Below are 27,212 nucleotides of genomic sequence, written 5' to 3'. Positions count from 1 at the left end.
TACAACCTACATATGTTGTTCTTTTGGACATATGTTACGTGTTCACTTTAGGCAAAAGTATCAAAATTACCTTGAGATAAGCACACGGGTAGCTTAGGCAGAGTAGAAGTGGGTCGGGGTTAATATTGGGGGTTCTTATACACAAAAAGGGGAAATGTAGTAAAGCGGATATGCGCCACTTAATCTTCAACAAATGTCGCAACCTTTTGAGCTCAGAAGAGCGCGTTCTGCAAATCTGTAACAGATAATAACACAAGAAGCAAACAAAAGTGTCAGTAAATCGCGCTGCACATAATATTGCGAAATAGCAATGGTAACGTGTGACACGAAGGATAATCGTATACTAATTAATACTCAAAAAGAATCAATAATTCGAATGACTTTACACTAGCAAAAGCAACATAAAAGGATCTTGTTCTGGTTCTGCGTAGCTAGAGGAATAAAATAATTGATAGGAATAGAACACAATCGATGGTGGTTTAATTAATGATTTCAAAAATATTACATTTATAGGACATAGATCTGCTATGTCAATATTTGAATTTGAATTAATTATTTTTTTTTTTTGAGTTGGATCCCTCGTTCCTCGAAATGGGGGTTGAAATATATTATGTTATCAAAAATCTCTAAACCTTCCCCATATAGTTTTATTCGTTGAAGTTTTTAAAAATAACAGCGACTATAGTTTCGGCGTACTGCCATCATCAGGCAACTAGAAGTGTATCACAATATAGCAAATTTGAAAACATTAAGAGCTAGTACTTACTGTGAAAGTTAACAGGAAAACGGTAAATTACAAACGTTGAAGACGACAAAGACGAACATGTTGTTTTTTTAATTATTAACTGGCCGAAGCCAAGTGAAAAAACCTGAAGGGTGGTTAAAACGGAAAGGTTGTCCTAAGTTTCAAGACGAAATTATTATCAAGCCTTGTTAAGACAACCAACCGGAGGGTTGAATTTTTACATTAAAGGTTGAAAGTTGGGTTAACCTAAAAATGAACAAAGTTTTAGATTTAAAAAATAACTTATCTAAAAGGTACTTACACATTTCAAAAGAACGGGGGGAAAAAAAGAAATTTATAAAAGTATTGAAACTATTAAGATGACTACATATTTAAATTATTTAAGTAAAGTTTAAATTCGAGATCATGCAGACGGCATGTCTCGAAATGATTGACAATTCGGTATAAGAGGAAACTGACATATCGATAAATTTATAAATTTTGAAAAGATGTATAGGGTGAATTGAAATTATTGTAAAAACAGAAGATTGTTATTAAAGCCAAGAACTTCGTTAAGAGAGAGGTGCGGGTTCTTTTTAAATTGGTGGTGAATTTCTTTCAATTCCAGAAAGTTCAATCTTATACCTTTATTACAAATATGTAGAATTTCAAAATCGATGTTCGGATTGAAGGAGTGACCCGTTTCCAGGATGTGTGAAGCGAAAGAGGATTTTATTGAGGAGGAATTATTGTTTTTAATACATTGAAAATGTTCTTGCAACCTAGTAGAAAATTTTCTCCCTGTTTGGCCAATGTAGGAAGATTTACAGGTGGGGCAATTAAGTTTATAAATGCCGGATTTGTCATTAGAGGGATTTGGTCTTTTGTGTGTGAAAGAACTGACTTTAGATTGCTGTTGGCTGTAAAGATTATGCAAACTTGTCTCTCTTTATTTTAGGTTTTTGTTCAGTACAGTTTTTGTGAACGAGGTTCGAAATACATTCTTTTGTTTTTGTGAATTAATTAATTGTGCGTTTACTTGAATCCATTTTACGATACAGATAGAGTTTTCATTTTCAGATTTTCTTTTATTTGTGCCCAAGACTTATCTCATGGGTTAAACACAACTTGTGTAGGCAATTTGGTCGAGGCTACCGAGTCTCCGAAATTATTAATTTCGATTCATTTTTAGGATTCTGTTTTGTAGCAAATGCCGGAAATGTACGAGAAGAGATCATCAAAATTCCAAGTTTCAATTTTTTATTTATTTGGGCTAGTTGGTCAAGTGTTATGTGGATGGTGTAGTTGACCGCATGTCATTGCACACCATGGGGATCTCGGAAACTGTAAGCGATAGATAGGTAGTTTAAATTTGGCAAAGTTGCGTATTTTGATGCTTAACAAAATGCGGTAAAAATTCCGACTACTTTCGGAGATATCCGGAAAAAAACGAAATTTTGCAAAATCGTTTTTATTGTTTACTGAAGTTATTTTAAAGATATTTCAAAATAAATGACACATTCCTATGGCCACTTTTTTCCCTCTACAAGATGCTAGTTTTAAATTTTAAGTCTGACGTTTCGTCTCCGGTTAACCATCATCAACTTTGTTTTTTCTCATGGAAGCCATTTTTACTTTTTGTGTCATTTGTTCCAGCATTTTGTTCTGATTTAAAAAATGTAAATATCACTATTTTTCAATAAGAAATGGCGCTATTAATTTGTAAAAACGCAAGTTACTATGAACATACAATACCAATACCCAATGCAAAGTTTACCAGGCATAAAAAAGATACTTAACAATATTAAAAAAATATTATGTTAACATTTGGGAAATAAAAAAAATGCTTTATCAAATGACGGTCACGATACATGAGCCAATTTTTCTCCATAAATGTTTTGGCCTGTTTTGTTTTATTTGTTTATTTATTTTTTTATCTATTTCAAATATATTATATGTTATTATATTCAAATAATTATTGATAAAACTAAACTGAAAAAAATCGACGGTAAGTATTAATAAAGAGGCACCGTAGTAGACTAATATTAATAACCCTTATCAATTTATCATATAAGACTGACAAATCTCCTAATTGTCTTAAATACCTATTGTCTCCTATCTACGAAGTACGAATTAAGAGATTTTCCCATTCTATTAAGCCCATGTTCTCCAACATATTAGGGTAGGTGCTATTATTTTTAGCGATAAATCTGTATTATATTTATGTTACCTGCACATTATGGTTTCCAGTTTAATAGGTCACCAAATATTTAAATAAACTAGAATATCAAATAGTAGTTGGTAACTTGACAAGTGCATTTCATTGTGTTAACAACAAATAATTATAACATAAGTTAGGGCTATATGGATAGTGCTACAAAGCTTCGTCTTTTTCTTATCCTATGTCAATGAGTTGTTTTGTTAACTTTAATGCGTTCAAAAACTAAAAAGTTTTATCTTTTTACTTGCTTCCAGCTTTGTACGACCTTGTCTCATTTGCCTAGGCCTTAAAAGAAATAAACAAGGAGTGACAGGTCGAGGCTTCTGACTAAATAATCGTATAGATAGAGAGCCAGCTAAAACCACTTTTGGACACGGAGATAGGTTTCTTTGTAGATATTTCTTATACAAAATCGGTACTGAAATGCGACTGGGGTGTTAAAAATGTTTAATTTCATTAAAATCAGATCGTATGACACTTTTCTTCTCTGTATTCCATTATTTATAGTGAAGTATATTGATGTTTTCCCTGATTTCGTTTCCCAGACTTGAAAACCGCTAATACAAATATTAATTGAGTGCAATAAAAAAAACTGAATTCAAATGTAAGGTAAATCGGAACGTGGCCGGGTTCCTTACGACCAACGTCTGATTGAATCACGTACCCACTATAATTCCTTATACCTATATTAAAAACAAACGGAACGTTTTACGTAATTCAAATTACGTATAAAGAGACATAAACATCTCACGTTTTACTTTAATCGTGCTTGAAAGTAAAAAAAATTCGAGCAAAAGTCGCCTTCTATATAAAGATTAAAAAATTAAATTGCGATGTAGAGCCATGTCACGTTCAAACAATTTTATGGGGATTTACCTTCACAACAAGACAAAGCTACTGTAAAAGAAAATCGACTTTATGTAATCAAAGCGCGTTATATATAACTTATCTGTAGTTTAGAGGAAAACTTTCAACATCCTCTGCTTTCTTATGAACAACCAACTAAAAAAATTGACGGTATAATTAATTACATTTCCATTTTTTTGGAAAGAAGAATATTGCCTTGCATATATTAGCAATATTAGTAATATTATAGACTTTGGAAAATACGTTTTTATAAAAGAGAATGAGAAATTTTGCTGAACATTTCTCTCAACTACGGATTCCTCTGTTATTATCGTTATCAAGAGGCGTGTTATTATTATTAAATTTTGCATATGTTCGACAGGTAGCTCAATCGATTCACAGAAAAACAATACCACCTGGAAAATATACCTTGAAATTGTGACTCCTCGGAACAGAGCATAAATGTAATCATATCGAGCAGTGGTATTGGTTCAGAATATCTTCTTTGAGTTATAAAAATCGGTCCATTACATTTGCTTGAAATTTCTTAAGTTGCAATTTTCCAAAACCACTAACCCTAGACTTCAAGTCCCACCCCCAAACTCCCAAAACCAGTTCTCAAACCTCCGCCACAACACAAGTTCCCAAAACCAGTTCCCAAACCTCCGCCATAATATGAGCTACGCCAACGTAGTCCGAAATGCAGAACCCAGAACAGCAGAACCCCAAACTGCAAACACAACCGATCAGTTATTTAGCCTTACACTCAGCAAGTTTCTCGACGAATTCAAATCCATGTTTTCCCAATTAATTCAGCAAAACAGCATGGTCTTAAACATGTTGACAATGTTAATCAACAAACAAACCAATGGATAAATTCCTCATAATAGCACAATGGAACGCTAACGGTCTTTTAAAACACAAAGACGAAATCATCCTATTTCTTAAACAAAATTTTATAGATATATTGCTAATAAGTGAAACACACTTTACAGAAAAATCTTATATTAAAATACCAAACTATGTAACTTACCACACCAATCATCCCGATAAAACTGGACACGCAGGTACCGCCATCTTAATAAAACAAAGCATCAAGCACTAAGCTCTCCCTAAATATGAGGAAGCCATACTCCAGGCCACATCCATTAAAGTAACCACTTTACCCTATGAACTCACAGTAGCGGCGGTCTATTGTCCTCCTCGGCACAACATTAAAAAAGAGGATTTTGAAACATTTTTCCATACACTGGGACCTAAATTCATTTGTGGAGGCGATTTTAATAGTAAGCACACCACATGGGGATCTCGTCTAGTCACTACCAAAGGCAGAGAGCTACTCAAGGTTATGCAACAAAACAAATACGACTTCCTGTCAACGGGAACCCCAACATACTGGCCCACGGACCAAAACAAAACACCTGACCTTCTCGATCTTTTCATCACCAATGGAATATCTAAACCATATACGGACATCTCCGCAAGTCTTGACTTAACTTCAGACCACACACCTATAATAGCAACAATCAGTGCATGCATTATTCGCAAAGAGCAACCCAAAAGACTCCACAACTCCAAAACAGATTGGGAACTTTATCGCCACACCCTACATGAAAGCTTAGATCTGAAACTCAGTCTCAAAAACTCAAAGGAAATAGACGACGCCGTTAACCAATTAAATACAGAGTTATCAACGGCAGTCCGACAAGCTACTCCTACCATCGATTACAAAAGAACTGTCAGTAACATCCCTCTTGAAATTAAACAACTAGTCGCTCAAAAGCGAAAAGCCAGAGCGCAATGGCAAAAAACTCACCATCCATCAGATAAAACTAAACTAAACAACCTAAGTAATCTACTAAAGACAAAATTGAAAAATCTAAGAGAAGACTCATTCAAAAATTACGTATCAAACCTGAACAGGTATGACAACTCAATCTGGAAACCAATTAGATCCACCCTAAAACCACAAACTACATCTCCACCTATAAGAAAACTACCACCAGCACTGGGGTCGGCTAAAAGTTGCAAGGAGAAAACGGACGTGTTTGCTTACCATCTATCCGGTATTTTCCAACCACATGAAGACACACTCATCAACCCAATTCCAGAAAACCTTATATCACCTGAAACTCCCCACCCTCCCATCCCATCAATCACACCAAGGGACATCAAATCCGAGATTCAACGACTAAAGCTCAAGAAGTCACCAGAGCTGGACCAAATTACACCCAGAATGTTACGAGAACTCCCAAGAAAGGGAATAGTACTCTTGACCTACATTTTCAATGCAATACTACGACTTCAGTATTGGCCTACAGAATTTAAAAAAACCGAAATAATACTAATTGTCAAGCCAGGTAAAGATCCCGGCTATGTAACTTCATACCGCCCCATAAGCTTATTGTCGGTGACCTCCAAACTCCTTGAAAGACTCGTGCTAAAAATTCTTGATCCAGAATTTTGAACAAACTGGATACCAGACTGCCAATTTGGCTTTCGCAAACGGCATTCAACAACTCGACAGTGTCATCGGATCACCCAAGTAATAAATACTGCTTTCGAAGAAAAATCATACTGCACAGCTGTTCTTCTGGACGTTAGCCAGGCATTTGATAAGGTCTGGCATAAAGGGATTATCCACAAAATCGAACACATCCTACCACCTTCATTTCACAAATTGCTCGGATCTTACCTAAGTCACCGGCAATTTCGAACGCGGGTTAATGACGAAACCTCCGCACTATACCCCATCAATTCAGGTGTACCTCAGGGAAGTGTCCTGGGACCCTTCCTTTATATACTATTCACGTCAGACCTTCCAACCACTCCTAACACAACGATAGGCACTTTCGCTGACGACACTATTATACTCGCGAAACACAACAACGTAACCACCGCATCGCGACAAGTCCAAAGCCACCTCAATCTTCTCCAAGACTGGCTGAATAAATGGAAAATATTAGTCAACGAAACGAAGTCGAGCCATGTGACGTTTACTTTGCGCAAAGAACTATGCCCACCCATCTATCTAAATAACGTCGAAATACCCCAGGCTACTTCCATGAAATACTTAGGACTTCATATAGATAATAAGCGGACCTGGCGGGACCACATCAACAAAAAAGAGACACATAGAACTACGATTAAAAAATCTCTACTGGATAATAGGAAGAACATCATCACTGGGCAACAAACTCCTGCTATATAAAACAATTATCAAGCCCATATGGACTTATGGAGTCGAACTGTGGGGCTGCGCAAGCAAATCAAACGTCGCTACCATGCAAAGATGCCAGTCAAAAATACTACGAGCAATCAGTAACGCGCCGTGGTACGTAACTAATCAGATGTTACACGAAGATCTTGGAATCCCGTTTATAACTCAAGTCATACAAGATCAAACAACAAAACTTCTTGACAAGATCGCAGTCCACACCAATCCTCTGTTGTCAGACCTCCCACATCACGAAGTCCTAAGAAGACTCAAGAGACGTTGGCCCACTGATTTACAGTAACGAGGACCCATCGATGGAGGGGCCCTCACCACGCCACTTCTAAAGACAACAAATTGGCTTATAGGATGCTATGTGTTCTGATTGCTGATTATTAATTAAATAAAAAAAAAACTACTACTTATAATAATATTTCTACGTATAAAAAAAAACGTTGTCCGGACTATCTATTCTATTATGGAGAGGTGCTTATAGAATTGAAGCAATTAGTAAGCAAATCATCGCAAGTTATTTTAGCGAATCGAAACATTCGCCTTCTAATAATACCTTCTTGCTATTATTGTTTTACGTTGAATATGGAGAAGACGCTCAAACCTATAAAATGAAGCAATTTAAATTATGCTAAATAATGGATTCAATAGGTAATGGGATTCTAGATAGAGCTACTCGACTCGGAATATAGAAATGGAATTTCTTTTTGTCTCGGCAAATATTGCAAGCCCCATTTTTAATATTGAACCTAATTATGTAATAAATTGGACTAATTTGGAGAAAGATGAAACTCCTAAAGTAAATTTATGCAAATACTTTTTGCAAAAGTTTACTTTGGCGCTACTCCCTCTTAATGCGTGTAAAAGTATCTGTAGATTCGCTCTTAAAACTCTACCGTTAGCTGTCAATTAAACAACTTCTAAGAACATATCGTCCAGTTGCTAGTTGTCGATATCAGCAAAATAAACGGATTTAAAGTCGATTGGAGAATGGGTGCGCATTAGTAGTAATTTATGAGCAAATTTTGAAGAGCAAACACGTATTAATCACCGCGATAAGCTTTACTGATGAAGTTAATTCCCATTTAAATTAATTTAAAAGTTCTATCAGGTAGAAAATCAAATTTATAGTAGGGAGCGACTAAGAGGCGTTGAATTGAGATATGATGAGGTTGTGTTTCGCCAAATATTTTTGCAGGTATAAAAATGCATAAATTTCAATGACCCATAAAGTGGGTTTACATTTATCCTCTAAAATCCTCATGCATAACCCGACCTAGTTGATGTTCCAATAAAATATCCACGTTACGTTTGCCCAAGTTTATTGCTTTAAACGCCCCCCCTTTAATTGCGTATATATAATTTCAGATGGAGCGAAGGCGCACATAGAGGAATTCGGCTATGGGGCAAATTTTAGCAGCTATCCATATTTTGAGTTCAATGTTCCAAGAAACGTTACAACCACCGTTGGACAAACTGCCTTCTTGCATTGCAGAGTTGAACAGTTAGGAGACAAAGCGGTGAGTTATTTTAACTTAGTTTGAATAAACGGGATCCTATCACTCAAGTGGACGGTGGACGAATCTCGTAACAAGGGGCTTTATTTTACTCTTTGATTGAGGCCCAATCGTTACTTGAGAGATTTGACAAAGCAAAAAATAAGTACGACATTGACAAAGGGCTCTGTCGGAGCTTTCGTGAAATGAGAGATACATCCTTCGGCGCTTAACGCCTTATTACAAAGCACATTCCTGGTTCCAGGGATCTAAAGTGGAACAAAGAAAAATAATTAAGTATTTCGTGTATTGGAGGAAAAAAAGAAATTAATGAAACGAGCTGTGTATCTTTCGCGCGATTAATCATTAGCTGATAGCCAACACAATCTCCCTATTATTTCTTGTGAGGGGGAAATATAAATACCTATCACAACGCAAACATCATTAATTATAACCTCACTGTTGCGACACAGCGGAAACCACGTTTATACTAATGCATTTTGCCCCATCTTGTGGTCGATTAAACTTTTAAAGTAATTTATCGGTATCACCAAAAATGAAACTGTTTTCGTAAGGGTGAGATTTGCAGAATTGGGGCGGTTTTATGAATCCACAGCACCTAATTAAAATTATACCATGTACTCGAAATTGTTATCGGTACAATGGCGAACTGTTACTGTAAGCCGACGTACGAAAACTCTATATACATTCTAATTACCCACAAAAGGGATAAAACAAAATTTCAAAAACGATGGTGGTAAATGGCTGCGATATACGTATGTACAAACTAGCACACCCCGCGAACTTCATACCGCTTTTTTGGATGAGATATAAGCTCAGTTTCGGCAACTACGCCCCCTCACCTCACGCGCCGTGTTATATACCGCCTATCAGTCAATATTTCTTTGGATGCGCCGTATGAACTATATAATTACGTAGCGGTATGAAACGACCTATTCTCATACCTATCAAATATTTTTAAAAAAATTCATACAAATCGGCCAAGCTGTTTTGGAGGAGTGCGACTACATACGATCTAATACCTCACTCAATAATGGTGAAGGAGGTCTTTAGGCGAATCATAGCTCGTAAACTTTCACTTCTCGATATTATTGAAGTCGCCTGACTGATCAATAGTGGCAAATTGCTAACACTCCGCACACTATATAAAAAAGGCAATAAAATAAAAAAATAAATAAAAATAAAAAAACAATAGAAACTCGGCCCTCAGTATTTTTGGGTTGTTTGTTGTTGGAGCAAGCCTTCAGGGTTGTAAAGTTCGCTAAAGGCCAATCTTGCAACGTACCAGCATAGTGTAAAGAATAAAATAGTGAGGGAGTTGCGGGAGTATCAATATTACTGTAACGAGTATCTAAGACATAGAAGCATCAGCAGACGCTATTGAGGCGCCATAAATTAATGATTAGTCACCGGCGATAAGGAACGAAAGCGAATGTCCGCGACCTTTCTATAAAACTTTCCGTTTGCTATTTAATCAAATCAAATTGTGTTCAATGGCAATTCCAACATCGATGCCGAAGTGATAATTAGTGTAGTTCGCGCTCGTATGTGATAAATTTACATGTAATATGTAATGCAAATTATAATGAACCCTCCAACAATGTGTATTCATTGAGGTGGGTTCCACATGCACTCACTGAAGATCAAAAATGGACACGATATGCGATATGCTGTGACCACCTGGTACGCTATCACATGCTGGAGAGAATCGTCACCAATGATGAATTTTCGGCCAGGGTTTTCGAACCAGAGCTCATAAAAATAGTTCCCCACCCTCGTAGTTACATTAAAATCAATTCAAAGCCTGATTCAAAGTGACTGAACTTTCAGCAAGCAAAATCTTTTGTCGATGGACCCGAAACTATATCCAGGCGAACTTCAAAATTCCATTGAAAAATGTGCTGAAATTTCTAAAGGTTTCATATTGGTGACGTTTGGCGCGTTCCGTCGTTGTCTGGTAGGTTAGTTGAACATTATTAAATGAGTTTATTTCATGGTGGAGACGGAGCTACTGATGCTACTAGTTTTCGTCGCGACGGTGGAAAAGCGTGTACATCTGTTTACGCCAAATTATGGGCACCCCTATTAGATTTGTTGATGGTGCAGTTCTTTTTTTATAATAAATCTGTGCAGAAGCAAGTTCACCAAAGTTGTGCGAAAAGTTCAGCGGGCGTTATCCGCTTACGGAAAAAGTTTTGTCGTATTGAAAATGGAAGCAGTGTACTATATAGCGTGGATTTTTGTTGAGGTCATATTAAAAGATAGAAGTTTCTACCGTCCAAACAGCTACTAAATTCGTTCATTTTATTCATCATGCCAGTTTTGTTTGTCATCCAATTCTGTGTTATAAAGCAAACTGAAGTTGATTAGCTGTCAGAGTTTGTATGGATTTAGTGCGCTTATTTTTTTTTTATTTGTAGTGGGGAAATGCACCCTATGCACACTCCATAATGAGGCACACGGCTCTCGCATTACCCAGGCATACCCACTAAAACCCCAACCTAAGGCTTCGGCTTCAAAGGCCATTTGCCTGTTTTCTGACTAAGGGTTTATATATCACAGTTTATAAATATCACATGCACAGTACAGTAACTTATATATAGGACATATCACAGACATTTTACACTCAAACATTCTTTACAATATATCACAGTCTATGTATCACATTGATAGTATGCATGAATTGCAGTACATTAAAACACTTGCCTATGTTGTTGAAATTTTCTTGCCAGATAGCACTGATTTGGTGGAGGTTGCGCGCATTTCGGTGCTCCGGACAATCACAGAGCATATGATCCAGTGTTAGGTCTACTCCACAATATAAGCACTGAGGTCGACCTTCACCGGTCAATAGGTAGCTATGTGTTAAGGCAGTATGTCCAATCCGAAGCCTATATGATTTTGTCGAGGCAAAACGACTCGCACCTATAAGAAAGAGTGATCCCAAATTGAGTTTGACTCTCTTTAAGAATACATTCGACGCCGACCACTGTTCATTCCAACGCTCATATATTTGAGCTTTTACAAGTGCACTTCTCGCTTTAACGGACATATTTTCAAAATTAGTGTCTTCTAGATATAAATATCTAAGTTCCTCTCTAGCTCTTATGCCCATTGCTCTACATCTATTCAAACGCGTACTTGTAGTGTCTTCTGTAAGTAGATGGTTATTCGGGTGATTGTCATTTAGTAATACCTTTAGATAGTAGTTTACTAATATCTGTTTTTGGCGAAGAGTTAGAGGAAGGATATTTGCTTCTACATGAAGTATCGCAAATCTTGTACGACCATATTATTTGGATTATTAAGAAAAAAGTAAGTAATTTGACGATTTTTTATTTTATTTGTTGACCGCCGGAGTACGGGGTAATATGTCCAAACACGCTTTCTAAGCTTTCAATTCTTTGAGGGATTTTGTTTTAATTCGTTTTTGTGTTTAGGAATATATGTCCGTATGGGGTAAATACACCAGAGCTTACAGTCTTCTTGTTGAATGTATAAGTCTGCTCCTTAATCATGAGTTCTGACAATAATTTTTCACTGGTCTCATAAAAAAATGTTTTTGCTCTATGATCAAACTGAATAACTCGAAGTGCCGACAATACTGAGAAACTAAAATTTCATGTTAGTGTAATACCTTTTTGATCGTAAAATTAACTTTCAATTATTTGGAAGTGAAACTCGCCGTTTGAAACAAATTTTTATTTTGAAAATGTAAACGTAATTTCCCTTTGGTTGTTTTCATATCGCTCGCGAGAACAACGATGCCAGTGTTTATTAAAGACCATTGGAGATATTCTCCTGAACCGTTTTGTATTAATACCGCCAACGTACACAAACTTGCAATATTAAATTAATGTTCCCCATTTTGCTTATACATATGGTATTTGGTAGTTATTCCGCCCTAATTTATTCCATATGCGCGCATAGCCTTTGTAACTTGACTGTATCGTTTGGGAATTAACACTAAACCCCCCGCCTCTTAATTTATATTTTATTTGTTTTCTAATTCCCGTTCCTTTACGTAACATTCGCAATGAATAGCGATGGTTTTTTAAGCTTGAGGAAGTTTACCTGACATAACATTTCGAGTTGTCTTCATCCTGACAAAGTGGGAAGTTTTGTAGAAAAGTTGCGGTGTGATTTGTTGTCGTGAACAGCAGAAACTTGCAGGTTACGAAGTTCTGCATCAAATTCCTTTAAGGGGCATTTGTTTTATCCTAAGCTTTATAAACTCGCACTCGTGCTAATAAAACGCTCATTTTCCATTTCAGTGAGCCAAGTTTCGCGGTTTAGTTGCTAGAAGTTATTTTTAATAATCCATTGAAGTGAGAAGTACTTGGGAAAAATGCGCGCTAACTTTTAGCTTTTTAGTAGAATAGAGGCGAAATTGTTGAAGCGTTTTTTTCTTTCCATTTAACAGTTTAACGATATTATGTCGAAGTAATTTGGCCTTTTAATGTTACTTTGTGTAGGAATATGGGAGTTGTGCTTACAATGAGGTCCGAGAAAGAGGTTCGGATGGTTTGTTTTTATCACTCGTAGGATGGTTGCCAAAAGCTTTTTAAAGACATTGCAGTACATCAAGTTTTTAACACAAAATCAGAAGTGTCAGAATTTGGGATTAAAAAGACGATATTTCGTAGAGCATCACAAATTGGTTTTACAGGTGTGCTTTCCGGTTACAATAGTTCGAGGAGATTGAAAGTACGAAATTCTTTTAGCAAGATGCGATTCGGCTTGCTCGCTGATAGAACCTTTCGTTTGTTTTACGACAGCTTTCCTATATTGCTACTGAATTCACCTTATTCTCAAGTACAGGTCTGAAAGCCACGATAATGCTAAACAACTCCGGATAATAGTTACTGAATTAGGAATGTGATTTCAGAAAATTTAACTTTTGTGCCCCCTATGAAAATGTCAATATTTAGGAATATACCAATATCGTCAATAGACCTTTATTCCCCTTGTACAGCAATTACCTAATACGATGCTCATGTGACCTTGATGCTAAAGGTTTTCAAAAGTCATTACAATAATTTCCATTAAATCAATTCAAAAAATCTCACCAAATGATCGGAAACAAGAACTTTCAATATAAATACACTGTTGCGTAAACAAAGACATGTAGACATTATTTTGGTCTAAACACCAAGTTACCTGAGTTATTTGTGTATTTGCTCCATTTAGAACTGCTTTAATAACTAGAAAACGGTGCCCTTGGATCACCGATGTAATTCGTGTAATGATGTCGTTACGGGATAAAGCCCTCAAGGAATACAAAGCTAGCTTAAAAGATATTAACACCAATCTTCAATTATGTAATCGTAAATGGGTCGCTTATAAGTCGCTAAGAAATTTTGTTACTGCTTCTATAAGGAGGGAAAAGAGAGCTTACATGGAGCATGTGCTAAAGGTACATGTGGACAACCCCAAAAAGTTTTGGTCAAATTTGAAAACACTAGGCGTTCACAGTAACGATCCGGTTGACACTATACCAATTAATTTGAGAAACGCGGAAGATTTAAATAAATATTTTATTAATTCTATTAAAGCTATTCCTCCCAACTATACAACCATGAATGAATTTTCCACGTCAGTTCATCCAAATGTAAAAAATTCATTTAGTCTTGTGTGTGTATCCAAGGACGATGTAGAACGTATCGCGTATTCCATCAAATCTAACTCCCATGGAACTGATAATATAAACACGTACGATACGGTTATGCTTGCCTTTTTGCTTAATTTAATTAATTTTTCTTTTTCGACAAATACCTTTCCTTCGATCTGGAAGCAAGCTAAAATACGTCCAATTCCTAAAGTGGAAGCACCCCAAACATTTTCTGATTTTCGACCAATAAGCATCTTGCCAATGCTATCAAAGATTATTGAGTGTGTTGTACTGAGGCAGTTGCAAAGTTATCTTTTGCAAAATGATCTTTTACCAGAGAGACAATCAGGGTTTCGCAAAGGTTTCAGCACCTCCTCGTGTTTGCTGGATCTTACGGATGATATGCTTAGAGCGATGGATGAAGGAAAAATAACGTTACTTCTGATGTTGGACTATTCGAAGGCTTTTGATGGACTAAACCATAAAGTGCTGTTGTCTAAGCTATCATACCTGGGTAGTAGTGAATCCGCGGTAGCGTGGTTTGAAAATTACCTAACCGGTCGATGTCAGTATGTTGCGTTGCAAGAGGTGTGTGGAGAAAGTATGTCGTCTTCCATGCAAGTATTTACTGGAGTTCCACAAGGGTCAATTTTAGGGCCACTTCTCTTCTCCCTGTTTACTTTCGACTTCGGTAGATGTGTACACCACGGTCAGTACCACAGTTATGCAGACGATAATCAAATTTATTATTCGTTTTATCCACATCAGCTTTCAAATACAACTGCCTTAATTAATGAAGATCTGCATCGCATATCTGAATGGTCAAGTAACAACTCTCTTATTCTAAATCCATCTAAAACTGTAGGAATGTTAATCGGTAAGAAACATTTGCTTGGGGGAATTAATTCTTCACTAACCGATGTAAATATTGATAGCAACGTAATAAACTTTAGAACCGTTCACAAAAACTTGGGTCTGATATTGGACGAAAATCTTACCTTCACCCCGCATGTAACTAAGTTGATACAATCCGCGTATGGTCGGCTTCGGTGTCTATAAATATAAAAATATTCTTTCACTTTCTGTCAAACGTAAACTTGTTAATTCCCTTGTGTTGTCCCTATTTGATTATTGTGATGTTGTGTATGGTCCTTGTTTAAAAAATTCAGACTCGTACAGAATCCAAAAAGTTCAAAACGCATGCGTACGTTATGTAAGTAACGTAAATAGGCAAGAACATATCACACCCCATCTCAAGCAATTGAATCTTTACCGAATGAACGATAGGAGGACTATACCTACACTATTTGTGTTTAATTCACAAAATTATAAGATCGGGCGTGCCCCCATACTTACAGTCCAAAATACGTTTTCGGAAAGATTTACATGATCGTCAACTCAGAAATACAAACTATATTCAAATACCTGCACATCGATTGCAAAGCTACAAATCTTCGTTTACCTACATGTCTGCATGTTTGTACAATAGGCTGCCTGATGAATACAAATCATTGAATATCTATCAATTTAGACGCACAGTAAAAAGTATTATTTACAATGAATAATAATTAGACCTTTAAGTATAGCAAGTTTCTGTTACCTAATCTTTCTATATGTATTCTTCTATATACTTCTTTTAGATATGTACACACGTGGAGAAATTTTGTCATTTTTGTCAATCTGTCGTGTCTCTCATTTATTTTATTTTCATGTAGTCTCGTACAACTCAAGTTATTGAAATAGTATACTTTTTTTTTAATATTTGTTATTTTCAATCAGTATTTTCTAGAAAATTGTAATTCTGCTGGTTGGGAAAAACAGCTTACAGCTGGTCTCCGCCAGGATAATAAAGTATTATTATTATTATTATTATTAAAAAAAACGCAATTGGTTTGCTTCATTTGAATTTGTGTCTTAGTGTTGTTTTTCAGTTTTAGAGTTGATAATGATAATGCACGTGTGTTACAAACAGTTACGCGTCTGGTGAGAAAGAAGAAGGGAATTCAAACGCGTTTCTTCAAAGTTGGCGTTATCTAATCTACCTATGGTTGGTACTTTATTTGTAAATACCGGAAGAAGGAAATTATTGTATAGTGGAGGTGGTTTTTCGTTAAATACTGGAGGCAACGAAACAAGTAACTGGTTCGCGACGGTCAGAACCGAGTACACATTTCTTTACGCAATTTCTGTTCGGCTAGTTCACACTGTTTGATTAATTAAAGACGTAGTTTATTGTTGTTATTATAATAAATCTGTACAGAAGAAAGTTAACTGGCGTTGTTTAAAAGTTGTGAGAAGTTTAAATCGAGTTGCCCGTTTTCCGGAAAAAGTTACTCAAGTTGAAGTAAAGTAAGTAGTCCTAGCGCATCGTCAGACCTTCTCTTGTTATACTGATGTTTATATGTTTACTGTTTTACTATTTATCGCAACCTGTTTACCACCAAGTTATTTAAACAATGTATTAATTTTAAGATTTTTTATTTTCGCTATCGACAACAACCTGTGTACCTAGCCTTTTTTCTTTTATTGTGTGTTTATTCGACTCCATTGTGATTCTTTATGTTAGATTTCTCTCTTCGTATCCAAGATTTACTTCGGGTGTTAAATTTGCTTAATAAATTATTTGGAATTTGAGAAGTTGATCGAGGTCCTTGAGTCTCCAAAATCATTAATTTACGTCAATATTAGGAATTGCCTTTCTAACAGATGCCGCAAGTGTAGGAAAAGAAATTATAAACATTATTTTTTGATTTTTTTGAGCTAACTGGGCAGGTGTGTTTGGGGGTGGTGTAGTTGACGGCATACCATTGCACACAGTATTATTTATATTTATTTGGTGCCCAAGGTGGGGCCATAGTAACATATTTGGGAGCAAAATCTTTTGTAGATCGATCCGGAACATTATCCAGAACTTCCTGTAACGATCCGGTTAGAAATACCGATGGATTCCTGTGTATATTATTCTTATCCTTTTTTCTTATTTTGCCTTTATTCGGCGGGAATTCAGCCAAGGCTTCTCAACGTCGTTGGTTAAGTATTTCAGAAGTTACCTCAATTATACTTTTTCACTTCCAGCTAGCTCAGTTAAATAAATGGGTTAATAACAGGGGATAATTGAGTTAATTTTGTTTTCACAGGTATTTCATTAATGTCAGCAACTTGTAATCAAAATTTTGTCACTATGTTACTACCGAAATTGATACTCCAATATACCTAGAGCAATTACGCAACTTTCATCATTAGGTGTACCTCTGAATTTCAAACCTTTTATGCCGGCTAGTAAAGAGTGACTTTCGCAAATATTTACAGTTATGTTGCACCTAAAAATCTAACCCTAAATTATTTTAATTTATTACATAGGTACATAAACAATTCTAATTTATTAAGACACTAATAATTCAACAACGGGGACTACCCCAATTCAATCGAACTAAATAGAATCCGCAAGAGCTCCTTTCAACGATCCTGATTCGTGAACTTCTATTCTCTTCACACAAGTTTACGAGTAAGCCACCACGATTATTTCCATAAACAAACTCCGACAAGAATACATATAGATAGCCCCAAGATTAGTTCATGAAACTCCGGAAAACGTTCCACCAGCTGCCGATGGTTTTTCTCCACCCCAACGGTTTTCCCCCCACCGGTTTTTTCGTTTTTTAAAAAGCGTATTAGTAAAATGAAAGTTAATGAACACGAATAATATGTAATCTCTCCGGCCAACCGTGCCACATGGTACCAATCCACGTATATCGATAAAACAGCAATCAGTTATATCTCGCTAAGCGGCATCAAGGCCCTCTCCCCATGATTTTTTGCAAACCAAACCAAACGAGCGCCTTAATAAAAACAAATATTTTTCACTAGCACACAATTTTGAACTTCCTCAAATGCAAATCATGTCTCCAGCTGATCAACTAGGGCCGACTGCCCAAGATAACAGTATCAAGATGCGTAACGCTCTCCGACCGTTACTATCAAGCAAGTAAACAAAACCGTTAAAACTTTGTCTCCCGTATTTAAAGGATCCACCATAAAATTATTACTTCTTTCAGAATTTTCCAATGCGTGGCCAATCAAAACTAGTTTTCATTCGCGCCCGCTGTGATGGCACATCCCCATTTATTGCATAAAAGGCCCACGTCTTCGTAACACCTGGGGCTTCTTACCAGCGGCAACATATGTGCATTAATTAAATTTCGCCCAACAATAACACTTCTTATCGCAAAGACCAGGTGTCTTACTTCTAACAACTAAATCTAAATTGAACAACCCCCAAAAGCGATAAAAATTAAGACGAAAATTATGTGTTTGGTCAAAATCCTTAGCACGAAATATTATTTTACTGAAATACCTGAAAACATTTCGTGAAAAGCACAGCGTGGACAGCAGAATTAAATCGGTGGTAAAAAGATGTCAGTGAAAAGCCCTAATTATTGCTTACGTCGTATAAAAAGATTATGGGGTGGGCACCCAAATGATGTCATATCGTGCTAGTTTGAAAGACTGCGTTAGAAAGTGAAGAAGAAATGTTTTAAAATTAAATAAGCCGTAAAAGATAATACTATGCATGGCGGTTGGTTAGGAACATAAAAAGCTAAATTACAGGATACTACCTTTAGTGCTGGAGTTTTACTGTCCTAAACCCGACAGGCTCGCAGATCGTAAAACGTGAAGCCGTCCAACTCGCATTGAAACGAATTCTGTTATCCCCTTTTGTGAACCATTCCACGGCATTATGTATCATATCACAAATATCTACATTACTCACACAAAATGCTACTAAATAAAGATACTTAATGATTGAATACTAAAATACTTTATGGCAAGGGGGATGGTGTTTAATGGAAATCTTGAATAATGTAAAAGATTTAGGTGAACTTTATTGCGAACGGGGAGATATATTTAGATAAATTTGACAAGTGTATCGGTTTATATAACTTCAGGAATATCTCAAGTAAAATTGCTTTGGCGTAAAGTCGCACGGGTCCAACGACATCGACTAGCAAATCCCTACGAAATGTAGTTCGTTTATGTAAGGGTTGAAACCACTTTCTAAAGTTGCTAGGAAATCTTTACATCAACCTGATATATAAAAAGAATACTAAAACAGGGCTTAAGTATTTTCAAATTTATTTAAGTCACTACGTTTATCTACCTCGCATCAGTATATTACAGTTGATCGTTACTCTTGTGTAATGTATATTAATGCAGATCTAACCCTTTGCAAACATAGTATAATGGAAAGTAATTCGGTTTGCATTAAGTTATAATTGAATAACACTATTAATTGTTTGGTAAAGAGCGAACACCAAATTGTCGCCAGTCCTAATTCCACTATACGTATTTTGTATTTGGCTTTTGAAATTTCTAATAGCATTACGCATTAACATTATATTAGGTTCTTGTTATAATGGAACACATTTCATTCCACTAAACACGTGGGATTAATATGTCAAATGTCAGTTCGTCTCAAGGCTGAATAGTTTGTTTGATTCATTTTTTGTACCTGTAACGGTTTCCAATGCACATAAAAATTTAAATAATAGGGGGTTTACACGGATCGATTTTCGCCGTACCACAACGCCGCACGGCAAAAATCGACCGTCTATGTCAATTGGATATTATGTGACGGAAGCCTATGCTCCGTATGCAAAATATGTTTTGGGCTGGAGTAAAATCATCTCGTCCATAACGCTCGGCAACCGAAGATGAGTTCGGCATAGTCGATCGCTCGCCAGGCTCACAATTGTTTAAAGCGCATTTAAAAAGAAATTTGAATGAATTTAAGATTAATTTAATACGACTTCTTTTTAATTATACGTATTAGTTTGTCGTATTTCTCAGTTGCAAACTCTTTTCTATAATACTTCGCAGCAAAAAGAATGAAGCGAAGGAGTGTGAGAGGAAATCATACCAGGGGTAAGGAGTAAATATAATTTAACATTCGTAACAAAATCCACTTTTTTTTAATATTTAAAAGAGACAAAATTGTTTACTAACAATGCCACGTACAAGATAATGAATGCAGGTGTTTGGAATTCGAGCGTTGGCGGTGGGAATAGCGAGCGAAAGTGGGGAACAACGAAATGTAACTTATGAATGGAGATGGTTTCACCTTTAGATGGAAAAACAAAATAAACGGCGGTGTTTTCGGATCGATTGGAAAAGCGTATGTCATTGTTGCACTGAATTTTACGGGCAGTTTTCGCCAAACAAAGAAGTTTAAGGTCTTGCACCTGAAGTGTTTCACGGTTCCGCGCTTAGGGCATTCTTTCCCAATCCTAGACGGTTAAATAGCAGATGAACGTCCAAAAACAGAAATAAATTATGACGTAGGTAAGATAAACATTTTTCGAACCACAATCATTCTCACGTTACAGTTATTTGTTTTATTTGTTTACCACTAGTTGACATTGCTCGTAATAACGTTTATAACATCATGTCTGTTGCTAATTTTAAATTTTGTGATTTGTTGCAATCACACTTTTAGAACCCTTTATGTTACATTATACAAAGTCATATAATAACCTGTTCATCCTACAAGTAAAACCATACGAGCCTTTGTATCAGAATGTGCTATATTTATGAAATTTCGTCGCGCATGAACAAGAAATTATACCTAATTAAAAGAGCCATAATTCGATTAGGCAACATCCAATAGAATAACATTTCTTCTTATAACGCCGCCATTATCACACCCTCATTGAGCTTATCTCACTAATTTACGAAAATGTGGAGTAAATTATTTCATCACCAGGTGATCTAACGACCCCTAATTAACGATGGTAACGAACCACTCAGTTCTCTCTATATTTAATTAAACACCTTTCGAATGCAAATTTTATCCACCCCTCCGAGTGCTATTGCGGCCGTATGAAGAATACGAGTTAATTTCACCTCACACTTTGTTAATTGAAATTGATTTCCTTTTGAGTAAAAAAAAATTAATCACGCGGGCCGCCATCGGGGCACGCAAGAAAAAGTTCGCGAACCTAAAATTATTAAAACATTATAAAAGTAATTATTACGCTTTTACCACAGTGGTGTATAAATCAAAGGGAAAATGAAAACACGCACACAAAACTTTACCTTCTTGATGAAAACTTTTCGTTTTATTTTCGCCAGTTAAAACTTCGCCGCTTTCGTTTCGCTTATGGTGAAAAATTAATGAGCGCCATGAAAATGAAATTAAAACTTTCAAATGCGTTATCAAGAGATACAAACAATTAAATTGTTTAATATATAATCCATTTAAAAAGTTACTATATTTGCTAAAAAATTACTTTTATTTTGTTATTGTATAGATATCAAGTTTTATTGTTTGTTTTTATTGCGGGCTGTATAGTCTATTAGGAATTGTATAAAAGAAACGAATAACAGAAAAAATGGGCTTTTGGATTAAAAATATATGTGTATTGGCCGTTCTTTTTATGTATGTCGAATTTTAGTACTCGAATACTATAAAAACCTGGAAACATAAATTTGTAGAATTTGCCGAATCAGTGCAATATTTTGAGTTTATTTTTAACAGAATAATTTTTAGAGCAATAATCTACATGAGCCGAAAAGCCTTTGAAGGCATTGGTCAATGCTTAAGAAAATTGAAAAACATTGGCCAATATTTATGAGTGAATAACACTTAATAAAACTTTTTTTTTCGTGAAGCACCTTCCAAATTGTATATTTATGAATATTTATGCACCTTAATGAATGGGCTAAGAATTACGACTTCAATGCTCGAACAAGAAACTCGACAAAAAAATTAATTTTTTAAAAATTCATATTTAAGTCCTTACCCTGCTTTTATCTATGTATCTAATATATTATTGACGAAGGTTCATTGCCTACATTAGCTATCTATGGATTACTGTTGATAGTATATAATCTAGGAGAGACTCACTTTATCTGTTGATGTCGGTGCTGTCCCATACAGAACATGTGGACGTTAAGAATTAGCATCGCCCAGTCAGAGTTAGTATTGTTAGAAGCCCTGAAAATAATCTGAAACTGGAGTATTTCAATATTTTATGACTTTTAAATCACCAAATTTACAAAACAAGATAGAATTTGTAATTAGTAATTAAAATTGTGTTTTGCAGAGATCGGTACAGCCTACGTAATTGCGGGAAATAATTTCACACGCACACATAAATTTGGAAGGTTCATAGGGTCGTCCACGCCTAAATTGATCATATACTAAATAAACACGGTAAACGATTAATTATTCGGTAATAGCTTAGAGTTTTGGGCAACTTTACTATTATTAATAAAAGGGACTTTATTAGCGACATAAATTGATGGGATCGAGATTAGCTTAAAGCTGGCTTTAGTTATAGATTTATCGAGACATTTGTGTTTGTGCAAAGTATTTTCTTTAGGAAAACTCACAGCAACACATGCGCTGTTATACTCACGATATTAAAAACAACATTAAAATAATGGGCCAGATATTTTGTTTAGCTACTTTACCCAACTTTTGTGTGTTGATTATTTTTCAATGTTTGGCAGTGGGTTACCGAAGGTTAAATTAGCGGAAAACGAGGGGCAAGATAATTGTAGTTTTAGGGGAAAAATGCCATTGTTCCATCCTCTCTTCTCATTATAATGATTAAATTATAAATGATTGTTTTATTTACAAAATCCAAAGATGGAATAGTTCATATCACAGTTTAGACAGAGGATAAATTCAAAAATTTTCTGCCTGCGATAGTGGCATAAGAGGAACTAAATTTTATGTCATTCTTCTTCTTTTTGGATAAGGTCGAGACTAGGCTGGTAGAGAAAAATATACATTTATTTACAAATTTCCTTGGAAAAAACGACAAAACAATTTAATTTCATGGGGAAGAAGTAACTTTTGTGCCATCTCTCTTTGGTTAATCAAATTTACTCACAAATTTAGTCGAGAAAATTACAAAATACTTTAATTTAATCAGTATAGGTACTAATTTTTATGCGAAAAAGTCTAAAAATCGCGCAACAAAATATAGAGCAATGTTATTTCCCCTATGACTCAACTTAAATACAATACGTCACCAATAAAAACACAAGAATAGTGCAAACATCTAATGATACCAGTTGCTTATAGCAACAGGAAAACAAACAAACAGGGGTTAAAATTCACCCATTTTTTCATAATGCTTTATATGTACATCCCTAAAAGAGCACATCCATTAAAAAAACGAACAATAAACTATGAAAAATTCCACTTCTGAAATCGAAAATTAAAATAAATTCGATCTTTGGATATCCTTCGCTACAAGTTCAGCTGGACCCAACAGGAGGTCGCCGAAGGACTTCTTTCACACATGTTTTTTTCGCTGCCATTTTCACACTTTCATCTTCTGTTTGTTGCACATTCACTTTGTTGTCCTTATCTACGTCGTGGTCTACGTTTTTACATATATATTTAGAACGCTCTCTAGATCTTTCATTTATGCTTCGGCCATAATTTTCCCCCTTCTTTCCTATTTTTTGCTTTATTATGCCGCGTTTCCCATTGTTGAAAGTTATTAATTCTTTGCAGTACTTGTGGTTTGCTGGAATATATTCCTCCCTTTTGCTGCCCTACCCTTTTCACTTGCTTGTTTTACCATTTCTTTTATCTTTATTCTCGATTTGTATTTTGCCATCGTTTGCTTTTTAAGGTATTGCTTCCATTTTTCAGCTTAATTTGTAATTGCATTGTTTATTTCTGGGCTCCACATCTAATTACTTTGTCTTAGTGTTCTTTCCTTCTGACACCTAGTTTCTTTGCCGTTGCATCCTTTCCCATCTTGGATTCTATGGTTTGAATAAGAGTTTTCCCATTTTAGCTGTTCCTAGGATTTTCTACACGTGTGCCTATTATTTTTGCTGTTTCTCCATTTTCGCTACCTACTCTATTATTACTAGATGATGGGGTTCTTTTTCTAATTTTGTTCCTTTTAAGCTCCACGGCACATTCATTCGTTCCCAGCTATGCCCCTAGTATTCAGTGTTGAAACTCTATAAATTTTATGATTTCATCTTTTGTAATCTTTCGATCCTCTTCCAACCTTTCCTCCCTTAAGCCTTTTTTCTTAGACTTTTGAGTATTTTTCAGTGCTGTTTCCCGCTTGTGCTCTGTCCCGCACTCTTGATATTGCAACAGGTGGTGGTCGTTTTAGGCGAAGCTCCGATTTTACAAAATTGCCGGTATAGGAAATTTTATACGTGTACCGCTTCACAATGAAAAAGAACAGAACTAATACGCGAGAAAATAAAGCACGTTCAGATAAGAAACGCCGCAGTGTTGCCGGTTCAAAAATCCATAGTAAATTCGTAACGGAGCATGTGGGTCGGCTTTCCCGCTATACCTTCACTTGCATAAAAAACATACTTAGCTAAAATACGTTTTTCGTTGGGTCTGTTACGGGTGCAGGATTCGGCGGAAGTAAAAATCAGGTGGGAGAGAAGTATTCTTAGCCAAACTTTCCAGCCAAAACTACATGACTTTAAGCGCGGCAGTGTGCTATAATTTCGAAGCGAAACTATTTGAGTTAACCGCAGCATTTTAAGATCTCGCAGTTTTCAGTTGAAGGTTCTAGCCGAAGCCGTATTTTTGAGGTTTAAGAAAAATGTGTGAGCCATGTAGCCGTATGTGAAATGTGGAAGTTATTTACTGACATTTTAAAGGAGAACTGTACCGCCGTTTCGACGAAATTATTGTTGTGGGGGCGTTATCAATTTATTGGATCTTCATCGTGTAATAAAAATTAATTGATGGCTGATTTAGATTCAACCGTAAATACGCTGCGAATTTATGTTACTTTCTTAATAAGTTCGTGAACATACCTCGTACCTACTGTTTATATGCAAATCCAAATACGTAACAACGCTTCAAATGGAGCACAGCCACAGACATCAAAAGAAAGACTCCAAAGATATATGGTGACAGAAAAACCAAAAGCCCTTATACAGCGCACCAAGAGAAAAATTTGGATGTAACCAATACGATGGCAGGATCTTCACTTCGGGAAAAATAGATACAACTACAAGCCATACCGAATTAAAGACGAATGGATAGCAACGACCTCGGGCGGCGAAGCAAAGAACTATTGTAATATGAAGCTATAACACTTGGAAAAAATTAACTAGAGAAACAACTTACATCTGAACTACTATAGTGGATTACAAAGAAAGTCTCTAGATGGCGTAAGAGTATTAGATACCTATACATTAGAGTAAGAATTTAAATAAAACGTAACGAATTGTATAGAATTTATTGAATTATACAACTTGCCGGTAATATATAAAGCACTTGTATTCGCTGATGACTTCGAAGTTAAAAAGCAACTTGTAAATAAAATTAAATTTAAATAAAATAATCTACAGGATTTTGTTACACAATGTATACAAAGTACAAAAAGAAAAATTAAACTTGTTTCGTACAATAATAGCTACGTCGTTATGTGTTTACTAATTACGCTCTAATGGAACAAGATAATTCCAATTTTTATCTACAGTAGCTTCAGCAAGAATTGTGCCTCGTAATACCCAAAATATATGATTATTTCGTAAAAAGTTCAAATTTCTTGTTTAAATTAAAAGTATGCTTCTACATTTGTTCGAATTGGAAAGAAATATGGCAGGCTGAGACATGATATGTATTTTTAAAACTATGATTCTTATAACATTTGTATTAGCTTCTCGACAAGAGCTCCTTTTCATTCCTTATTGTGATAATCGGACACAATTGATTTGCAGCAACGCCAGTAGGTAACATACGTTCAAAGGAAAGCGCAACTTGTGGGACGTTGTGAAAGTGAGAGAATTTTATAAAAATGTGTACTGAAAACACTAGCTAAAGAACAAGAAAATGAAGGAAATGATTTATTTAAAGATAGTCCGGATAATAAAAACGTTCACTAAATTTGTTGCCGTAATAAAATGGCGCCTACCAATATTAATCTTGCGCTTTTTACTTGTTCATTATCTTGCGTGTCTTTATATCATATTACTTAAATGGTTTTATTCCCTGTGTTCTTCCCCCATTTATAGGGAACGACCATTTTTGACGCAGTTCTTGCGTTTTTGGGTGCATTCTTAAGCCCGTTTTACATAGTCAAATTTCTTTTAACTTTTAATTTACACTGATTGCTACATGTACAACATGATAAAGAACATTTGTATATTAAGTAGAATCTGTTCTACCTACTCATTTTTGTTAATTTTACATATTATAAAAATTTAGAATAATTTTCCAAAAACTTTCTGAATGTTAATAAAAGGAAAAGAGAAAATGAAAGAACTACAATAATTATTGACGCTTTATTGTATTTATACATATACGTCTTCCTTCTCCATTCTGATAAACATTTAACGGAAGTAGCCGGAAGGCCCTGAATTGTACCTACCGATAAAGAGACAATCATGGGAGTGCACATGATTCAATCTGAATACGAAACAAGAATTAAGTACAATCAGAATACCTACGAAACAATAGTGTGTATAAATTGGTAGTGAACGTCATTCCCTTGGAGTAATACGCTTTTTTATGACACTCGCTTTTAAATGTACGTTTATACCATTAATTGAATGCAATTTATGTAACGGGTCAGACAAACCAATAAGTCCATTATTTACAGAGGCACTAAAAAAACATTAGCTAAAAGTATGTAATTTGCAATTTAAATTTTGCATCATTTCATAAGCGCAAATAGTAGGAAATGGCGAATAATGAAAATAGTTTTATTTTATATACCTTTAGGCGATATTTATTTGTGGCTACAGTTGACCGAAATAGACGGTGGAAATACCTCATTCGAAGTGTGTACTACAACAGCCTTTTAACAATTTTCTAACGTAACCGTAATGTCGTAAAAAGTTTTTATTGCGGAATAAACGATTTCTGCGGAAAGTTTTTTAGTGAATTCTCATTCTTAATAAATTATTAATACGTTTTAGAGAGACAGAGATCATTTTTATCATCTCATGAGCAGGTAATCTAGGAGCACATGCATTTTGAAAATGTAACAAAATGCCAATTTTAATCTACTAACATATGATGATGAGGTCATTTAACATATTGTAACGAGAGGCCT

The 27,212-nt window shown here is 35.5% G+C and overlaps 1 protein-coding gene across 2 annotated transcripts in view; it reads left to right on the top strand.

Annotated features, from left to right (window-relative positions):
• The window catches only part of LOC116159575 (zwei Ig domain protein zig-8-like), a 631,052-nt gene that overhangs the window by 528,353 nt on the left and 75,487 nt on the right, over positions 1-27,212 (top strand). For both annotated transcript variants that reach the window (XM_031472586.1, XM_031472585.1), the window contains exon 2: positions 8,386-8,537. In XM_031472586.1, the coding sequence (XP_031328446.1) occupies positions 8,386-8,537 (152 nt within the window). The remainder of the gene's footprint in view (positions 1-8,385; positions 8,538-27,212) is intronic.

Source organism: Photinus pyralis, unplaced genomic scaffold, assembly GCF_008802855.1.
Source record: "Photinus pyralis isolate 1611_PpyrPB1 unplaced genomic scaffold, Ppyr1.3 Ppyr1.4_LG1, whole genome shotgun sequence".
Lineage (NCBI taxonomy): Eukaryota > Metazoa > Arthropoda > Insecta > Coleoptera > Lampyridae > Photinus > Photinus pyralis.
The sequence above is the reverse complement of the archived record's forward strand: the minus strand, read 5'-3'. Positions and strand labels throughout refer to the sequence as shown.